General features: G+C 42.0%; 2 protein-coding genes across 5 annotated transcripts; one reads left to right on the forward strand and one right to left on the reverse strand.

The window, feature by feature from the left end:
* Positions 1-1,609: 1,609 nt before the first annotated feature.
* Positions 1,610-12,281, reverse strand: LOC5569078 (threonine--tRNA ligase, cytoplasmic). 4 transcript variants are annotated; one of them, XM_021847354.1, is made up of 6 exons: positions 12,099-12,281; positions 11,092-11,137; positions 5,626-6,008; positions 3,513-3,590; positions 2,007-3,447; positions 1,610-1,944 (listed from the first exon to the last, which is right to left on the reverse strand). In XM_021847354.1, exons 1-6 carry the CDS (start codon positions 12,123-12,125, stop codon positions 1,799-1,801), a joined length of 2,121 nt encoding a protein of 706 aa, XP_021703046.1. In that variant the 5' UTR covers positions 12,126-12,281; the 3' UTR covers positions 1,610-1,798. The 4 variants fall into 4 exon arrangements, with proteins under 4 accessions (XP_021703046.1, XP_001658309.1, XP_021703045.1 ...); XM_001658259.2 differs by lacking the exon at positions 12,099-12,281 and adding an exon at positions 11,663-11,795; XM_021847353.1 differs by lacking the exon at positions 12,099-12,281 and adding an exon at positions 11,435-11,758.
* On the forward strand, positions 3,691-5,468 carry LOC5569079. Its single transcript, XM_001658258.2, has 2 exons — positions 3,691-4,737; positions 4,800-5,468. Exons 1-2 carry the CDS (start codon positions 3,913-3,915, stop codon positions 5,265-5,267), a joined length of 1,293 nt encoding a protein of 430 aa, XP_001658308.1. The 5' UTR covers positions 3,691-3,912; the 3' UTR covers positions 5,268-5,468.
* Positions 12,282-13,451: the final 1,170 nt, after the last annotated feature.

Below are 13,451 nucleotides of genomic sequence, written 5' to 3' on the forward strand. Positions count from 1 at the left end.
AAATAAAAAGCGTTCATGATAGCTCAATCGTGGTTGGAATAGTAAATTTAAAAACACGTTCATGGTTCTCATTACTGCAACGCTTGTTTCAGTGCAGTGTTAAAACTAAAACCCCTGTGGTATTTTTATCGGCTCAGCGAACGTCAAACATGATCTCAAGTGTCAAGGTTCATTTATGGATCCAATTTTTAAATTAAAGTTTTTATATGATATATCCGTTATTTGAGCGGGAAAAATTGCTAAAGTAGTTGTAGTAACATGCTCTTTCGTGTTATCAAATGAAAACAAGATTTCATTAAACATTTTAGGACCCTATTCAATTAAAGCTCAACTCCACTTCTACACCTTGAAATGGGGGACCAAGCGGGACAATGAAAAATTGCAATGGCTATTTTGCTGAATATAGACCATGTGGCACAGCTTCCGTTCAAATTTTCTTTACACCTATTTTTTTCGCAACAGTTTTTTTTTAACTTTTACTTATGCCAGCTGCTTTAACTACAAATTCACCCAGCTCACTGACTTTCCATACTGCCTGATACTATGGTTGTAAGCGAAAATTATCTTCGCTGCACGGTCCACTAATGCACGCTTCCTGCTTTCACTAACCGATACGGAAAAAATGTTTTACAAAATCCTCAATGCTTTCTGTAATGATACTTTCAAAAAGTGAAAAAAAGTTTTCTACTCGTCGTCCACTTATAATGTTCAAATTTTGGGGTTTTCACGTAGCACTAATTTACAAAACACAACCACTAGGTTTAACGTTCAAAGTACAAGAGACCGACAGAGGCCTGCGTTTATTGTAATAATGTAATCGTATTTTATCGTTTTATCTCTCATCTCTCAATTATCGTTTATATTCCTTTCTCTCTGAGATGGTCTTGGCTATTAGTCCGAATATAACAGTGACAATTCTCAACTCGAGTGAAGTGACTGTCCATTTGATTTACACGGCGAGTCACCTCACTCGAGTCGAGAATTGTCACCTATACGAGACCAACAATTGTCACTTCACGCCACTCGTAGAATAAGCCTAATTACTTCCAACGTGAGAGAGCTAATTGACATGATTCTCATTATCTAATAAAGTTTACGATTTTCAAAAATATGTAATTTTTTGTCGATTTTATACCGATGGGTGGGGGGTGATATGAGCATACTGTTTTTGGTTGTGATATTATATCGCGATTATGAAAAAATCGGCGTAGGAACTCTTTGTGGAATTCTTGTAGGGTTATCTTAAAAAATCCTCTAATTATCCCTTGAGAAATAGCTGGAGGAATTTCTGAACGAATTCCAGAGAAAATTGGTAATGGGAACTCTAGAGAAATTTCTAGAAGATATTAGCTACAAGTTGTAATAAGTTTGATAAATAGCAGCTGCGAAATCAAAGCTGATGTAGTATACGATAAGCAGGATTTCATGATGTGTTGCTTGTTGTGCAGGCTTGTCATGATTGTTACAGAGAGTGATAAATGAGAGATACTCTCAATTTGCTCAGAATTCAATCCCTGATGGAGACTATTTTAGTTTAGAAAGAGTATAAAGTCTTATTCTATATGATTTCTCTAAAGAACGACAGTTCGGATATTGATTCAAAGCTAAATTTATTTCCTGAATGCTTTATTGTAGAGGAAAACGTAACTTGCTTCAAGCAACTGTGAAATTATATAAATTATTAATATTGGATAGTATTTCAAGAGCTTAAATCAATTCTCCAAATGTATCGGGAGTCCTAAATGCACCGGACAACTCTGTCTCGCTTGGCACAGAGCATTTAGTAGGTACCGGAATCCTAGAACTGATCTTCACCTCGAGCAAACTCATCCGCTAGCCTGCGCAGTTTTGCCACAAGATCGTCAACCGACACCTCACCGTGGACCTTATTGTCGCGGGTACGCACGTTGACCGTCTCCGAGCTACGTTCCTTCTCGCCAACAACTACGAACGAAAAAACGATTGACTTCTACTAATTTTCTTTATCAGACAACAAATCAACCTACCAAGAATAAAGTTAAACTGCGCCAGCTGTGCGTTACGGATCTTCTTGTTCATGGTATCGCCAGCATCCAGATCGGCTTCAGCCATGAAACCAGCTTCGTGCAAGCGTTGACGAACCTTGTCGGCGTAGTCATCATACTGTGGCCCAACAGGAACGACCATCACCTGCCTAGGGGACAACCAGAATGGCCATTTTCCCGCATAACTCTCAGTCAAGATGGCGATCATGCGTTCAACTGATCCCAGCACAGCACGATGAATGATAACCGGTCGCTTCTTTTCTCCGCTGTCATCAATGTAGTTCAGATTGAAACGAATAGGCAATTGGAAATCCAACTGAATGGTAGCGCACTGGTGATTACGCTTCAGGGCATCCATGATTGTGATATCGATCTTGGGTCCGTAGAAAGCACCATCTCCAGGGTTCTCTTTCCATGGCTGTCCGAACTTGTCCAGAGACTCAGCAAGGGCCTTTTCGGCTTCGTTCCACACTTCGATGTCTCCGAGATACTTCTCTGGGCGAGTAGATAAAACAAGGTTGAAGGTAAATCCAAACACACCATAAACGTGGGCCAAAAAGTCAAGACATCCGATGATTTCCTGCTTGATTTGGTCCGGCATACAGAAGATGTGAGCATCATCTTGCTGGAATCGACGCACACGAGTCAATCCGGTCAATGCTCCGGATAATTCATTACGATGCAACACGCCAAAGTCGGCCATACGAAGAGGCAACTCACGCCACGAACGATTACGGTGATCGAACATTAAACAATGTCCCGGGCAATTCATGGGCTTCAGAGCAAAGGTTTCCTTTTCGCTTTCAAAGGAGAACATGTTTTCGGCATAATGCTGCCAATGGCCGGATGTTTGCCACAGTTTGGCATTGTAGATGTTTGGAGTAATCACCTCCTGGAAACCACGCTTCCGATATTCATCCCGAATGAAGTTCATCAACGTGTTATAGATATGCGCTCCCTTGGGTTGGAAGAAACACGAACCAGGCGACAATTCGTGGAAGAAGAACAGTTCCTGTTCCTTGCCCAGCTTTCGGTGATCGCGCTTGGCAGCCTCTTCCTGAATCTTCTCCCACTCTTTCAGTTGTTTAGGTTCGGGGAAGGAAATTCCGTAAATTCGTTGCAAAGTTTCGGCATCGGCCTTACCTTCCCAGTAGGTAGAAGAGTTCTTGACCACCTTCAAAGCCTTCACCTTGCCAGTGTGGCGCACGTGAGGTCCACGGCACAGATCGATCAGTGGACCACAACGATAGACGGTTGTGGTATCTGTTGTAACCTTCTCGTTCAGAATACGCAACTTGAATTCATTGTACTCGAACATTTTCAACAGATCGGACTTTTTCATTTCCAACCGTTCGAATGGTTGTTTGTCCTTGACAATCTTCTTGACCTCACTCTCCAGCGCACCATAGTCCTGGTTGGAGATCTACATGGGGATAATGGTTAGGTTGAAATACACTCTAATTGTATGCTACGAAACAGAATACTCACTCCACTTCCTTCCAAGAACATATCGTAGTAGAAGCCATTCTCGATTGGTGGTCCATAGCAAAGGTGACCGCCGTACCGCTACAACGATAACAAACAACACTAAGTTTAAATACCTAGCAATCAACTCCTCTAGTCCATCAGTGATTGTATGTTGGGAATCTATTATGAATTCTATTATCTTCAGGGGATGCAATGCACCCATTGTATTACCCAGCGTGATCGTAACCAGGTGAACGTTATCTAAGAATAGGTGCGGGTAGAGCCAGTTCATTCAGATGGCTTCAAAATTGCTTTATCTAATCATTCGGCAGACGAAATGCAGATAACCCTTCCATAAAAGTGCATCGGTTTGCCGAAAAATTTCATTTGGCTACGCGTTGGTACTTGAGTTAGATCAGATATGGCGGATCAATCGGTGTTTGCGAAACTGCCGGCGTACATCCAGGACGGTTTGAAAAAAGTTGCTTCGGAACATGGTTTCACGGATGGAGTTTATCGATTTGAATTCGAGGATGGTTCCAGTAAAGGCGACGGTTTTATGGGCGAGCTCTTCAAGGTGTTCATCAGAGAGAATGGTCGTGAAGATATGGTGATTCTGTGCAAAACTCTTCCAAACCATGAAATTCGAAAGCAGTACACCATTTCGTTGTTTAACCGAGAGGTTGAGGCGTATAACGAAGTTCTTCCATTGATCAAGAAATTCCAACTGGACAAAGGTATTAAAGAGAACAGTATTGAAGGATTTTGGAGTTTCCCGAAAAGTTATTATGCTTACTGCGACATGCGCAAGTTGGAAGGTTTGATAATTATGGAAGACCTGAGGGAAAAAGGTTTCCGCATGTGGAATAAATTGGAGCCAGTGAATTTCGATCATGCAATATTGCTTATGGAGCAGTTGGGTAAAATGCATGCAGTGTCTTTTGCTTTGAAGGATCAACAACCTGAAACATTCGAAAAGTTCAAGCGCTTCAGTGATCCGCTAAGTCAACTCATTATGTACGACCCGACGAAGGGCATGACAAGAATGATGAACGGAACGTGTGAACGAGCGATAGAAGCCTTCGGCGAAAATGACATTTTGTATAAAACAAAAATTCAATCCGTACGTGGTGTAACTACCGATTTGTACATAGAGGACGCTAAGGCAGACGAGGCGGAACCTTACGCTGTATTGGGACACGGTGATTGTTGGGTCAATAACATGATGTACTGTTATGGCGGTGAAGTAAATATGCTTAATTATTTTGCAACGCCATAGAAACCTAATTCCCTTTTAATACGTTACAGAACCTGACTCCCACGGGTATTCGTCTGATTGACTGGCAGCTGTGTCGGTACGGATCTCCGATTCTGGATTTGATGTACTTTATATTCACGTCGACCGACGAGAAGCTACGAGCCGATCACTACGAAGCATTGCTTAGCACTTACTACAAATCGCTCGCTGAGCATCTAGAACGCCTCGGAGGGGATGCAAAGCGCCAATTCCCCGAATCGGAATTCAAAAAACAATTGAAACGTTTCGGAAAATTTGGAATGTTGATCAGTTTCCTGGTGCTGCCGGTAATTTGCACTCCCAATGAAGAGACTCCAGATATTGAAAAGCAAATGGAGTTGGCTAAGAAAGCCAAGGAAAGTGGAGTAGAAAACTTGGACGATAAGAAGATTTTCAGTAAGACTGAGAAATCGGACGCCATGTTCCAGGAACGGATGCGGGGAATCGTCAAGGATGTCGTGCGATTAGAATATCTGTGAATGTCTAATGAACTTCCAACCACCGATTGAACGTATACTGTTGAATAAAGTTGCATCATAAAACTTTAGCGCGTTTCGAAAGTTTGAACGTAATTTAGAACGCACAAATCTAAGACGTTCAAACCAGTTACTTTGCCTGCCAGTAGTATAGAGTTTTTAGCGCACTGTGGTCATTTTGAATAAAAGATACAATTCTGTAAATTTCAAGTGATTAATCCTGTTTATAAGATAAGTGCCAGGATAGATTTACATAATGGACGTAGTTCACCATTGATTCTCGCTGAAGTTTGACGCTCAGATAAAGAATAACCGCATTAAAACTAAAAATCATTCCATATAAAACAGTAACCATTCTTACCTTCTCCATCGCCTCGCCAAGAATATGCGCCGAACTGTGCCAAAACACGGCCTGCGCATCGGGATCGTCAAACTTCAGCAGCTGCAGTTTGCAGTCCCCTTCCAAGGGACGATCCAAATCCCACAGTTCGTTATTGACACGAGCAATGACGGTATTGTCGGCAAGCCCCTGACTGATGCCCTTGGCCACATCATACGGAGTAGATTCCCAGCTGGTAGCGTCCACTTCCTTGCCGTCCGGTAGCGTAACCTTGATTGGGTTCTTTGGCTTCTTGGCCAGCTCTTCCAAGTACTGCGCTTTCAGCTCATCGTAGATTTTGATACGATGATCGATGAACTCGGGTGCGGGTTTCTCGGCTGCCGGTGCAGACGAAGCTCCACTTCCTAGAAGAGTGAGTCATATTAGTCAGGTATGCTCCTGGAAAGGTTGTGATTGTTGCATCATTGCGATATCAAGGCTAACTATTTAAATTTTCAATTCAATTGTAAGCTGATATTCTACTCAGAAAATTTATTTTTTCTTTCGAGCTTTTCAAAATGTTCATTTTAATATTAAAACAAAAACTAATCGAAATCTTCATTTCAAATTAATGAAATTGAGTAATATTTTGCAATAAGATTTGAAGAACTGTTATTTGAAGTTGGAATAACGATTAAATTGTTCTACAAATAAATTTAATTTGAGAAGATCGATTATCAGATTCGTATTAGGATAAAAAAGTTTTTAATTTATAAGATTAATTTATTAGGATTACAGCAACGATTGCAACTTTCTTCCACAATTGTCAAACAAAAATGATTATACAGTCCAAACAAAACTTATTGCGTGAATTTTCATACAGAATTTCACGGAATTATAAGCTGGAATGATCACAGAATCCTAATTATCAATTTGACCTGATCCTACGAGTGATTCACGCAGGATCCTTGGCAGAATTACCAAAAAATAGGCACACCTAATCTTGATCATCATTCTCAACGAATTTAGGATACGACTTAGGATACGTCTCACAAGATTTTATGGAGTAGGTTTCCGTCGAATTTGGAATGTAATCTTCCAAAATTCCTGGAAATTGTTCCAAAATAGTTCTCCTGAAATCCTAGAAAGTCATCTCAAAGATTTCAGCGCAAGATTTTGAAATGAATGTTGGGTGAGATTCTGAAGAATTGTAGGTATAATTCTTGTAAAACCCTGACGAAACTCTCACTTGATCCTTCGGAGATTCTTAAGCAAGATTTTCACCGAATCTTGTACACGATTCTCACAACATTCTGTACAGGGTGAGATTATTAAAAATATATGGGTTAGATTCTTCAGAGCATCCTGAGGAGGCTGCAAAATGGTGACAAGTTCCTACCTCATGCTTCCACGGGTCGACGGATGACAAATGACCGCCAGCTAAGAGTTGCGTGGTTAGCTGGTTGTGCAGCCTGGGCCCTGTAGTCCTTCTGACTTCAGCTAGATTGAGGAGGTGCGTCCACCGAGCGTCTGTTCACCAAGGAGGTGCGCCTCAAACAGCGTCTGACTGGCATCCAGCGGCTGAATAAGAAATGCTCTTCCCCGGAAGCTACAGCTAAGATGGCAGCCCCATCACGGCGGATAGGGAACCTTAGGCTAACAACCTACTGTCCCCGAAACTCCAAAAAATGTTCATGAAACCGATAGAGAAAGATTACGAACTAATTTAACGGCAACGACTTTTAGCGCGAAACAACGGACACGAATTGGAACATGGAACATACTAACCCTAGCCCGTCTAGTTAAACTGGCACAACTCGCCAACGAGACGTGTCACATGAAGCTCGAGATCCTAGGACTGAGCGAAGTCCGTTGGCCAAACTTTGGAGAACACAGAATACCATCGGGACAGATTCTGCTATATTCTGGCCTGCGAGGTGAACACGCTCCTCGGCACCGTGGAGTTGGCTTTCTGCTCAGCGCCCAAGCTTACGCCGCGCTTATGAAGTGGGAGCCTATAAATGACAGAATAATCGTTGCCAGATTTAGAACACGGGTCTGAAACCTTACCATAGTCCAATGCTATGCGCCAACCGATGCTGCCGAATTGCAGGACAAAGAGAACTTTTACAGTCAACTCAATGCTGTCGTGGATAAGATTCCGAAGGGTGATATCAAGATCTACATGGGCGACTTCAATGCGAAGATCGGTTCTGACAACTCGAGCTATGAGTCCGTCATGGGACGCCATGGTCTCGGAGAAATGAGCGAAAACGAAGAGCTGTTGGCAGAGTTTTGTGGCAATAACGAAATGGTGATCGGGGGATCGCTCTTCCCCCATCGTCCGGTTCACAAGGTCACGTGGGTCTCCCGTGACGGCTTTACCGAAAATCAAATTGACCACATCTGTATCAGCCGAAAGTGGAAACGTAGCCTTCTTGATGTGGGGAATAAACGTAGCGCTGACATCGCATCCGACCATCGGCGAGATGCGTCTGCGGATTGCGCGGATTCGTCGACAGGAGGAAAGAGTCGGACGTCGATTTAACACACGCCGAGTGGAAGATGCCACAGTGAAAAGGTCCTTCGTCGAAGAACTGGAGACTCGTGCTGCTAATATTTCGGAAGGTGGCAGCGTAGAAGAGCAATGGACCGCCATCAAGAATGCCTTCATCACTACCAACGAAAATAATCTGAGTGAGCTACGCACTCGGAGAAAACCGATGAAACCTGGAAGAAGATAGAGGAGCGGAGAGAAGTCAAAGCCGCGATAGGGCGGGTGAAAACCAAAGGAGCCAAGGGACTTTCCCGTCAACGATACTCGGCTCTAGAAAGGTAACTTAAGCGCTCTTGTAGGCGGGACAAACGAGCGTGGGCGGACTCCCTTGCTGACGAAGGTGAGAAAGCCGCAGCAACCGGCGACATTTTTGTTCTCTACGATATCTCACGACGCCTTAGTGGGGCAAAGATTAATTCGACGATGCCCGTGAAAAACACGACTGGACAGTTGTTACCCGACCCCACTGACCAGCTAAAACGCTGGTTTGAGCACTTGGAACAAGTTTTCCAAGTATCAACCCGACCCCCAACACCTCAGCATGATCCGTCTAGGGTTAGGCGTATTAGTCGCGTTAACACCGAAGCTCCATCACTGCATGATGCACAGCTATCCAAAGTATGAAATCTAACAAAGCCCCTGGGGTCGATCGCATATCAGCCGAGTTGTAGCTGGAGTGAGGCAAGGATGTATAGGGTAACCAGTATATTTTGGACCCCCTGTGCCATTTTCCTGCAAATTTCTCAGTTTAAATCGAAAGACCAACTCAATTCGCATGCCATTTGGAATGATAGGACTATTCCGCATTCGCATCAACCGTTTGTACAAAGAAAATGTGTTTATTTTATCTGAAATTAATTTAATTTAATCGGTTCATCCATGCAACCGTTACAACACGTTACACACAGAAATTGAAGCCGTCAAAAGTTTTTCAAATGTAAACAAAAACGTTTTTCAAATTTCTGCACTAAAAGCGTAGAATTTCTTCGGTTTTCCATTGTCAATCGATTGATTAGACTATGGTCAAGCATATTATACAACCAGTGTCGTGGACTTTGTCGCCAAACGATAAAAAATGCCGGGGTCCAAAATATATACTTTGAGGGTCCAAAATGTATTGGTGTGTCCAAAATAATGAAAAACAGTGCTTCACAATTCAATTATTTTCGACATTTTTTGGATCCTACATGATGGTAGGGGCATTTTTACCTCGCAGGGGAAGTTTTTCTTTACATTTTGGCATATTCTTTGACTTGGTTACGCTGTGCAATTAATTAAATGGGACAAAAAACTAAAATCACTTCCTTAGGGGGTCCAAAATACGACCGTTACCCTACTATCACCGCTACTGTTCCTCATCGTAATTGACGAGATCCTGATAGGCGCCATTGACCGTAAACAAAACCGTGGGCTGCTGTGGCAGCCTATTACTATGGAGCACTTAAATGACCTCGATTTGGCTGATTATATTGCTATACTAGCTCAACGGCGCTCTGATATGTATACTAAGCTAGACGATCTTGCCGAATGCTCCTCAGCGGCAGGTCTCAACATCAACGTCAACAAGACCAAATCGTTCGATGTAAACACGGCCAGCCCTTCCAGATTTACAGTAGCCGGGCAAATAGTGGAGAACGTCGAAAACTTCCAATATCTTGGTTGCCAATTGGCGTCTGACGGCGGTATCAAGATCGACATAGGTGCACGGATCAAGGAGGCGAGGGCTGCTTTTGCGAGCTTAAGAAGTATTTGGAAGAACAGTCAGATTAGTCAACGCACCAAAACGTGGTGAAACGTGGTGAGTATCAGCGGAGAACACTCAGCGGCTGCAGGTGTTCATCAACAGATGCCTACGGTATATAATTCGGGCATGGTGGCCACACAACTGGATCTCCAATGCTGAGCTCGATCGTCGGTGCCACCAGCAACCGATACAAACGGAAATTCGACAACGAAAGTGGGGGTGGGTCGGCCACACTCTACGTCGGGGCGGAAACGAAATCTGCAAACAAGCGCTGGAATGGAATCCAGCAGGACATCGCAGCAGAGGCAGACCCAGAGGCTCATGGCGGCGTAGCCTCAACAAAGAAATAAAACAAGTCGACGACAATTTGACCTGGCCGCAGGTCAAGGCGATAGCTGGCAATGGATCATTGAAGGTAGTTTTTGCAAGTGCTCACCGCACCAAAACAAAGGCGCCACTGTATATGGGATTTAACATTGTGACAGCATTGCTGTTCTGACTACGGTGGCGCTATCTATGCTTTCCATAGCGGCCGTTTTGGTTATTTCGATGATCCATTGCCCAGGATGGAAATCTTTCACGTCGGCCCTATGCACCAGAATGGGTGCCCAGGACCCATAAGTAAGTAAGTAATCCTGAGAAAGATTGCAGGGCTGGTAGCTAAACTAGTTTTCATCTGTGTTTAGTTTTGGTCAGTCCAAAAAAGGGAATATAAAACAAAAATCACGACACACTAGAATGGTGAATGATAACATTTTTTTGAATCAATTAAAATAGGTCAAAGTTTGCGTGAACTTTTTGGACCGATATTTCCCTCCCTAGGAAGGTCCCCGGTTAAAAGCTCTGTGATAGATTAACGTTTTTTACAACAACCTCTTGAACCAATATTTTGGTAATGTGAAAAAGATCTTACTTTAAAGTAAATTACTAATTCAAAAATAAATTGTTCAAAACGACGTATGTGACAATTGGAAGGAAACGAGAAAAATGCAATACAATACATCGTGAACAATTTCGATTCCTATTTAGAATGGTTTGCATTGAAATGAAAAAAATACATAACATTGCATAGGTACTTATCATATTCTGTATGCCCACCTATCCCTAATTATTAATCGCTCGACTAATCATTGGTATCCATTAATCATCGCTTTGAGTCAACTAAGTTGCTGGAATGGTTAGGATGATTGCATCACTCTAAACTTACCCTTTTCCTGTTGGTTTTTCTGCTTTTCTTTCTTCATCTTGCTTGCCTGAAACAACGGAAAACTATTATGAGAAAAAAGTTACCTTATTGAGTTGTTTAACGAAACGTGTAAATAACAAGAATGGGCTTCATTGTCATTGGTCTTTTTTTGGCGAGTGAAAAAAAAACTAGGGAAAAGGAACCGAATTGCTGACGTGCATGGAATTATGAGCGCCGATCCCCCCTGGGCACACGCAATAGTTATCATATTCAAACGTACAAATTGGAACTTAAAATTAAACTCTCTATTCTATCCACTTCTTTAGGCAGTTAAAGAACAAAACTCGAACAATCGTCCACGAACCAGTGTAGCAAATTGGCACCGCGGAAACTCAGTCGGAAGCCGCTGCCAATGTTGAAGGAATTGTTGTTGCTGTTGTTGGTATTGTTGTTGCACTAGCAAGCTACTACCGCACAGATTAAAACGGCAAATAATCGTCCGATTGAGCCCGGCCACCAGCGCCCCCAGGCGCATTCTTTAGCACAATAGTTCGTTTAGTGAATTTTACTTAGAAAGAATACTAGCTCATGCCTTTTGCTGGTTTAATTCCAGTTTTTCTAGCTCGGCGACGGGCACGTTGTCAGTCATTTTTTGCACAACACTACACAAGAAGGAGAAGAGGCGAAGAACTGGCTGACTGACAAACGGTTTGACAGCGCCGCAGATGACGTTTTGTTGACGAAGAAGAAAATGACGAAATGCCGTCTTATTATGCTGCATGGGCCAAAGTGGGTGGTTGGGTGGAAAATTAGGAAAAGGTGTTGGGTTGCAATTCTGGTTGCATCATTTTGGGGGATTTCAGGAAAATTCGCAGATTAGGTGTAGAACAGGCATGCTAAATTAAATCTGATCAATATAAATAGCACTGAATTCATTAATATTTCGTCTGTTAACGAAAATGAATGATTTGGATGAAACGTCTTTACATAGCCGGTGCAACGCACCGACAGAATTCGAACAACCTTACCTTATTAGATTTGTTGTTCTTTCCCATGTTTGATAAAACACAGCCTTTTCACTTTAATCTGATTTTCTGATAGAACAACTTTGAGGATGATTCAACTGGATCAAGAATCAATTTTGAGATATATTTACACAAACTGCGGCAAAATGTTTTCCGAAACTGAAAATATTACTGAATTTCAAGAACACTCTCTGTTTAGATGAAGAAAATGTTAATGTCTGTCCTGTGCGCAGCCGCCGAATTTCATAGGTCTTGCGAGAAATATTTGAAGTTTGCGGTGAGGGCAATGTTAATTAGTACATACGAACTGTTTTCAATTTCGACGATATTGTTAGCCACGACTCGATTGTCTAACACTGTACGCTACTTAGGTACAATAATATTATATATTGTGTCATTTGTCTCTATAGAGCACAAGTTTTCAAATTTATATGGGACGAACCCTTGAGGCTCAAGTAAAAATTTAGCACATGTCAAATCTGAAAAAGAAGTCTTCTCTTTTAAAATCGACAAATCGAAAAAAAAAACTAAAAAACGCACAGGTCTTTTATATGTCAAATAAATAGCTGTGTATTTTTATTTTCTACGATTTGTCGGAATAAAAAGAGAATACTGCTTTTTCTGTTTTGAAATTTTGTCCATTTTTACTTGGGCCATAAGTGAGTCATAGTAGCCCAGAATGAACTCATGAACGTCTATGGACCTATGCACGGGTTCACTAATTTGACGTTTGAGCGGTGCCGTGTTATTTACGTGACCATGGCAACGAGTGAATTCGGCACCGCTCAAACGTCAAATTAGTGAACCCGTGCATTGGTCCATTTCACACGCAAGAACTCCATATGGATCAATGCACGAGTTCACTAATTTGACGTTTGAGCGGTGCCGAATTCACTCGTTTCCATGGTCACATAAATAACACGGCACCGCTCAAAAGTCAAATAGTGAACTCGTGCATCGGTCCATTTTGTGAGTTTCATCGGTTTTGTTGTAGCCTTCGCGTGCTTTAATTGATATGAAATCAAGTAAAAATATGAAGTAATCCAGGAATCTTGGATATTTAAACATATTTAACTTGAACTCAATCAAAAACGAGTTTAAATTTTAACAGCTAAGTTCTTCAAAAATCTTAGGGCATCATCTTAGTATTTGAGCTCAACACCGAAAAAAAGGAAATTAGGTAATTACGTGATTTTCACGTAAGTGCGATAGGTAAACTCAGTAACAAATTCCGTGTCTCCATTTGTTGACTATGAATGGTTTAGTAATCTTAATCTTAGTCAGGTGAATTGAAGGTAAAATTAAATTGGAAAGATCTACATGATTATTACCTAGCAATAACGTTTGCATTATTTT

This window comes from Aedes aegypti, chromosome 2 (genome assembly GCF_002204515.2).
Source record: "Aedes aegypti strain LVP_AGWG chromosome 2, AaegL5.0 Primary Assembly, whole genome shotgun sequence".
Lineage (NCBI taxonomy): Eukaryota > Metazoa > Arthropoda > Insecta > Diptera > Culicidae > Aedes > Aedes aegypti.

What these genes read in the sequence shown, in the direction of transcription:
- LOC5569078 (XM_021847353.1), bottom strand. Translation starts at nt 11,605, where the DNA reads ATGCGCCTGGGGGCGCTGGTGGCCGGGCTCAATCGGACGATTATTTGC. An exon ending in GAAAAACCAACAGGAAAAGG is followed by an intron (nt 6,009 to 11,091) that starts GTAAGTTTAGAG and finishes TCACTCTTCTAG; the next exon opens with GAAGTGGAGCTTCGTCTGCA. An exon ending in TGTTCTTGGAAGGAAGTGGA is followed by an intron (nt 3,448 to 3,512) that starts GTGAGTATTCTG and finishes ATCCCCATGTAG; the next exon opens with ATCTCCAACCAGGACTATGG.
- LOC5569079 (XM_001658258.2), top strand. Translation starts at nt 3,913, where the DNA reads ATGGCGGATCAATCGGTGTTTGCGAAACTGCCGGCGTACATCCAGGAC. An exon ending in TGTACTGTTATGGCGGTGAA is followed by an intron (nt 4,738 to 4,799) that starts GTAAATATGCTT and finishes AATACGTTACAG; the next exon opens with AACCTGACTCCCACGGGTAT.